Below are 7242 nucleotides of genomic sequence, written 5' to 3' on the forward strand. Positions count from 1 at the left end.
AGTGTCATGACTAGATGGCTGGAGAAGTGACCGAATTGATGTTTTACCTGCTTTTGTTCCCTCTCCTCATACACATACTTGACTAGGTCTGTTACCCCATTTGTCTGAGATGGGCTGTCTGTGGAACTGGAAGCGTTGTTGTAGAAATCTTAGAACAGAAATTGATCATCTTACCTAATAATATCTTACCTAATAATGCAGATTTGTGTGTATGCCTGCACACATATGTACAGTTAAATATATCTGTCTCTTTGGCTCACTGAGAAATGTGGTGAAGAGGAATATAATTAATGATGTTTGCAAAATCTGTGAAATTTTTTTGTGTTTGTAACTCTTTTTCTTTCTTTCCATAGAAACTCCCCAACTTTCAAATCATTTGAAGAAAAGGTTGAAAACTTAAAGGCAAGTAGTGATGAATAGGATCTTAGTGATATCTTACTTGGTACCTTGATTTTCTTTGCTGTGGGTAAATTATTCTTATTACTCTATCTTTCTAAAAATACTTAAAGAGCTTTAATAACTTTATACTATACATTATTATGGGTGATATGTACTCTTAAGCAAGTTTTTGGGTGTATGTTGTAGCATGGTAGATGCTAAATGCTGAACGGATACGTATAATTTAAAAAGCAATAGTACTTGAGAACTTTGTGCTGCTGAAATACTTTTTTTTTGAAGTACTTTTATAATTGAACAAAACTTAATATAAATTTTGTTGCAGAAAATTAACATTGTGAAAGCACAAAAAATAATGCAAAAAAAATTGGTCCTACCAGCAAGAGACAAGTCATACATATATAATGGAACTACATCATTATGCTTTAAGAAAGAATTAACCAAATACAACATAAATATTTTCCTATGTCATTAAATATTCTTCCTCAATACTATGTTTAATGGTTTCTTGCATGTACCGTATGAGATATTGTTTGTTCAGTCCTCGGTTATTAGACATTTTTATGATGATGATGATGCTGTGATCATTATTGATGATTCATGGTTTCATTTTTTGATTGCTTTGATTTCAGTGAAGGTGGGCATTTTTCCATGATTAGCTTTATTATTTTGTAAATTGTAGTATTTTCAAGATTATATTCAAAATGATAATATTATCAACTCTTAGGATTACAAGTGACTAGAAAGGGCTGTCTAGTTCCCATCCACTGCCCAGTCTTCTCTACAGTTTGTGCAAAGCCAGTATTTCATTTCTTCTTAAACTAAATCTGATTATTACTGTAGATGTTTTTTTAAGGATTAAAAGTATTATCTTAATCTTAAACATTCTATATAAATTACTTAAAAATAAATATTCAGATTTGGTCTCTCAGAACTGTGAGTCACTTATTTCTAAATGCACCTTTTTTAAATTGCAGAAGCAGGGGATGCTTATGGAAAGAAAACCAAACACTGTACCATGATCTGGACCTTTTTTCCTTGCACAAACATGTATACACATCTTTTCTGTGTGTATACACACCTTTTCTGTTTCTACATAACTGTATAAACACTTTTCAGGAAGGAATCACACTGCACACACCATCCTAGAGCTTGTTCATTTAGCTCCCACTAGCATATGTGCTCTATGATCCCTCAGACACAGGGACCCTCTCTTCTTGCTGATGGTTCTCAAGGGCCTAGAGTAGTCCTTGGCACATTGAAACTACTTAGTACATATTTGATGAGCAAAAATACATCCTAGTTATTCTTCCAGGTCAGTATGAGACCTGCTTTATTCTTTTTAATGCCCAGTCACGTATTTGAAAACAAACGGTAGGAAGTCAAGGCTTACTATGATTTGATTCTCACTTTTGAGGACTATCTTAAGCCTCTCCTTGAAATCAGCCTTAAGCATTATTTTTTGAAATGTCTGGTTGGAAAACAAGACAACTGTATTTTTTTGACACTGAAGATGAGGAGAAACGTCCAGCTCATTCAGTGTATACTCTGCCTCTGAGTATATTTGGATTCTATAAATTGTGGTGAAACTTGCTTTTGGGGATCCCTGGGTGGCGCAGCGGTTTAGCGCCTGCCTTTGGCCCAGGGTGCGATCCTGGAGACCCGGGATCGAATCCTACATTGGTCTCCCGGTGCATGGAGCCTGCTTCTCCCTCTGCCTGTGTCTCTGCCTCTCTCTCTCTCTCTCTCTCTCTGTGACTATCATACATAAATAAATAAAAATAAAAAAGAAAAGAAACTTGTTTTTGAAACATGATTAGGCACCATACAGATAAAAACTTGTAACTTTTTAAAAGTAAAGTTAATCAAACAGATACCCCCCCCCCCCCCAAAAAAAAAGCTGTAAAATATAGTTTTATGCTTGGGATATGATTTTGCTAAATTACATTTATATTAAATTAAGCATTAGGTCTACATGCACTTGTGTTAGATTTTGGATTGATTCATCAATCTGTGATTATTGAGCATTTTCCATGTGCCAGGGGTAGGCCCTGGGGATACCACAGCGAGCAAGAGACACAGACCCTTTCTGTAAGATGTGTAGATAATTTAATGCCATTGAAAATAAAACGAGGTAAGGTGCCATGGCAGGGAAACTCAGGGATGCAGTGGGGACCAGAAACAGGAATGTCTGATCAAGCCTAGGAGGAAGGAAAGAGTGTTTCTCATAGGATACTAATATAAGTGGAGGCCTTTAGGTTGAGGTGAATATTTGAAGTTTTGGAGCCCTTTTGAGGACTACCAGGAAGTTTGCTGTGCTATAGGATAGTGACTAGGAAATGAAGCTAGGGTGATGGGTAGGCCACACTAAAGAATTTCGACTTAGGGCAATGGAAAGCCTTTAAAGGATTTTAAACAATGTGGGTAGTGTATTCTGTGCATTTTAGAAAGATCACTGGTGCCCTGAAGATCTGAGGGGAGAAAGACTGGACTCGGGGAGACTAGTTAGGAGGAAGGAGTTGTAATCCAGGCCAAAGATGGTGGTGGAGTGAATTCAAGGTAGTGCTGATGGTAGTGCTCAACAGGGTTGAGAGAGATTTAGAATTTAGAAAACCCGACAGCCAAAAAAGTCAGTGATTGATTGGATCTGGAACAAGATGAGGAAGGATCCAAGGATGATGCCCAGCTATCTTGACTAGGCCAACTAGGTAGACGTTACAGCCATTTAAAGTCTTAAAGAAGAATAGAGAAGGGACCAATTGTGGGAGGGCTTCAGCATTAGACATGTTGAATTGCAAGGGTCTTAGTATTTTTCTATAATTAAGAAATATGTTTTAATAAATTTAACAAATACACAGGGGACACAAGTTGTACAGATTTTTCCAAACTATTCAGACATTATGGATGGGAGACCAAGGAGAGTGAGAAAAAATTTCAACTAGATTCCAACTGTTAATATGTCTGTAGCTAGTTAAGACTGAGCTAAGAGCAGGGTCAAGTTAAATCTACTGAGTGGCACTGTGAAGTACTGACTGGTTCCTTAATGTTAGCTGTCCTGTTGGTCAGTAAGGAGATGTAACAGAGTGAGCATAGATGTATCAGTGTTATTAGGGATGAAGTGACATAATAAGCATTTTGAAAAGCATAAAGTATTATACAAATGTTAGGCCGACTTATTCCTGCAGACAAATGTTTATTGACAAAATTTCAGGCCAGATAAATTGGAGTAGTGCTTCACAAACTGTAACTTGTTGAGGAAGCCCTGGAGATCTCTGTAGATGGAGTGGGGGGAGGCTGGTCTGAGTCTACATTTCTAATAAGCTCCCAGGTGATGTTGAGTCCACACTTGGACCCAAGTCCTCGCACCACACTTGGACCCAAGTCCTCGCACCACACTTTTAAGTAGCAGCGGGTTAGGAAGTTTACACTGTGGGAAAAATAGATCTATTTCTTTCATTATATGCAGTATTTTTTGCATGCATATAGCTGAATGAACAATCTGATGGAATACAAAGTGGTACTTAAATATAGAGAGTCTTCCAATAGATTTATTTTACAATAAGAGGTCCTAAAGTTTTTCAGACAAATTTTCCTGTGAAGAACTATGAGCAGATGGGAAAGAAGAGTGGGGGGGGGGTAGAATTTACCAATCTGAATATTTCAGCAGAGAAGCCCACATGGTTTTCTATTAAACTGCACGGAACACTGCAACAGAACTAACTTCAGTACAAATATAATCGTCACTGGGCTATTGGGTTCCCTACTGATTTGTTCTTCAAAGTAAAATTTGAGTTACTTTTTTTGCAGAGTCAGCTGAGTTTATGTTTCATGATGTCTTGTCTTTTTTGAACTTTTTTAAAAGTCTAAAGTAGGCGGAACCAAGCCGGCTGGAGGGGATTTTGGAGAAGTCTTGAATTCAACTGCAAATGCCAGTGCCACCGCCCCAGAGTCCCTTCCAGAACAGACGCAGGCGAGCCCGTGAAGTTCTTACCTTTGTTCTGCTACCCACTGCCAGATGCTGCAAGCAAGATCCAAGCACATCTTGTCAACATTCATTGCTGTGAATTTCTACCAGATGTGCTTTTACTTAGCTTTACATATTCATTTGACCAAATAGTTTGTGGGTTGAACAAAATAAAAGTATCTTCACCTCTGTTCCTGGGAAACACCCTTTACTGTGCATTTAAGGGCCCCAATTTAGGAAATATCAGTATAAAAACACACATAATTCCTGGGGATCCTCATTAGAATGATCTAAGAAGCTTCAGGTTATCATAATTGCTTTCCTACTTCACAAAATTGCTCTGGATCTGGGATGCCAGTTTGATCTTTGTCTTCAATATGATTTTCTTGTTTCTTTCTTGAACTTCTGTGTATTTGATTGCTAACTAAAATTTTCTTTAAAATTTCCTGAATCTTGGTTATTAAAAGTTTTGGCATAATTTTCTTTACCTCCGAGGAAAGAAAGACCAGCTACAAAAAAATATTTTTGAATAAACATTGTTCTGATAGAAGGTATCTTCTATTTGTTTGTCGGAGACAGCAGACTAAGTAAATCCGCTCTACAACCAATTTGTTATAGTTTGGCAAGTGACCATGACAACCTGTGCAGCGGTTCAAAGTCCTGGGTGACTTGAGAGTAGAACCCTCACATCCTTGTCACCGTTTGTGACAGTAACCATTTCATGGTATTTGTTATTATGCCACTTCTCTCAGCTTACTTTTCATGAGACTGAATTTTTGGTTTCAGAGTAAGTTGCAAAATCACATTCTGAATCGGGCATATTGTAATTACCAGTCGGTTGAAATAGGAACACTCATCACATGTTCCATTCAAAAGCCTGAACGTTTTTTAGATTTCAGTAGCTGTAAAAATGCTAAAATCAATCACATTAGGGGATACATTGCTGTCTTCATTTAATTCATTTAGCAACATTTAAAAAAATAAGCACACAAAATTGTATGACTAATGTAACTTGAAAAGATTTGATACTAAGGGGTTGGTGGTAATTCCTGAGGATTTAATGCATTAATGAAAATCAACTCCTTGTTTTCTACTTGTTTTCAGTGTGTTAGAAATTATAAAATGATACTGTAGATGTTGCCCTACTTTGAAAAATGGCAGGGCTGAATGAACCAAAGCCTCTAAAAGTATCTGCATGGAGGCCAAGGTACTCTAATCTAATAGCTACTTATTCATCACTATTACCTTTCACTATTCTGTGTATGGTTATGGCCTATAATGTCGTGTTTGTTATTTATCAAGTTGTGATTGTTTTATTATTGTTTATGCCAAATGTTAATTGCCAAGCTTGGAGTGACCTGAGGCTTTTTTTTTTTTTTTTTTTTTTTTAAGCATGACTAGATTTACTTCAGGATAAATTATCTTATGAAAACCAAATTTGAAAAGCCACAAGTGTTGATTGTTCTAAGTAACATGCTGCCATTCTTGATTGCTAGAGCTTTTGTTATAGCACTTTAGATGCAACTGAAAATATGCTCTAATTAAATGTAAAAAGCCTAATAAATTCTGTATATCTGTAGTGTAGGTCTCAATATTTATTGTGAGACCAGTGGTCTGGAAACAGCTTGTATTAAATAATCAACCGGTGTTTATGCAAAAAAAAAAAAAAAAAAAAATTTTTTTTTTTTTTTTTTTTTTACTATCTGCTTTAAATCACCACTTAACCATGTCAGACTAACATATAAATTATTTCCTTGAAGAGGCTTTACGGCTGTTGCCCCAGTTGCTGAAGCACTGTCTGGAAGAAGTGGATCTGTAGAAATTTGTCTTTTTATAGAAATACTGTGGTTACTCAACATAAATTATTTTTTTCCAACTAGTCTTTCATTTAAAAAAAAAAATCACAACATCATCTTTTTAGCACATTGTTTCTTGGGTGTCCTGCCCTGTCACTATCTTTCAACTTTAGCTCAGTGAAGTATATTCAGATCTCTACTTTATAATGAGAAATGATAGAATAAGGAGTGTAAAATGGTATGGGGAGTATGTGGCTATTGGTGATGGTTGTGAAAGAAACTGGAAAAATTGCTTTTCCAGACATCTGCCTATACTTATTTTAAATAACCTATTGAAAAGTACTCTGCATCTTAAAAGTAGTAGTAAAAAGTAGTAAGAGGTTGAACTTAGAAAAACAAACATATGGACTTAGAAGTATTATTCAAAATAGTCTTTGTGGAGGATTTAATATTATGAATTCACAGATAGTTAAGAAATTTGGAACATAATACTTACTAAAAATACCAGAGGGGTCCTGGTCATTCTTTTGAATTTTGTGTCTGACACTGTAGGAAAACAGTAATCTAATAGGGAAATCTCAGATGTTTAAGAGTTCAAGAACTGTGACAGAAGAAAATAATACCCAAATTAACCCCTTTTTACAAAGAAATATTTTCAATTTATGGAGTTTGTGGGATATAGCAAGAATTCTTATGTTTATGAGGCCAAAGTAATCAACGGAAGAGAGAATTCACTGGATTATCCTTTTAGTACTACTCAAACTACTGACCTTGAGAACAAAAATACCTTTAATTTGGAGTCACTGTTTCTGGATCTGTTTATCACGAAATGCACACTGTATTTTTTTTTTTTTTTTGTATAGTATTTGAACACAATAAAAATTCTGTAATTTGGGTATGGGTTCTTTTGTATGTATTATCTGTCAAGGAAAGAGGTGAGTCCATTAATAGAACTTCTCTCCAGACACTTCATGTCCTAGGTATGGAAAAAAAACCCAACCCATTAGTAGCTATATGGAATTAGTGTATCAAAACTGAACAAACTACATGTTGACAGTGACAATTTGTTTATGTATGTAGAGGAGA

The 7242-nt window shown here is 35.8% G+C and overlaps 1 protein-coding gene across 3 annotated transcripts in view; it reads left to right on the forward strand.

Moving 5' to 3' along the window:
* TPD52 (tumor protein D52) overlaps positions 1-5939 on the forward strand; it is a 107590-nt gene extending 101651 nt beyond the window's left edge. For all 3 annotated transcript variants that reach the window (XM_041768521.1, XM_041768522.1, XM_041768523.1), the window contains 2 exons: positions 354-402; positions 4259-5939. In XM_041768521.1, the coding sequence (XP_041624455.1) occupies positions 354-402; positions 4259-4378 (169 nt within the window). In that variant the 3' untranslated portion in view covers positions 4379-5939. The remainder of the gene's footprint in view (positions 1-353; positions 403-4258) is intronic.
* The last annotated feature ends 1303 nt before the right edge of the window (positions 5940-7242 follow it).

The sequence above is a fragment of the Vulpes lagopus genome, chromosome 9 (genome assembly GCF_018345385.1).
Source record: "Vulpes lagopus strain Blue_001 chromosome 9, ASM1834538v1, whole genome shotgun sequence".
Taxonomy (NCBI): Eukaryota; Metazoa; Chordata; class Mammalia; order Carnivora; family Canidae; genus Vulpes; species Vulpes lagopus.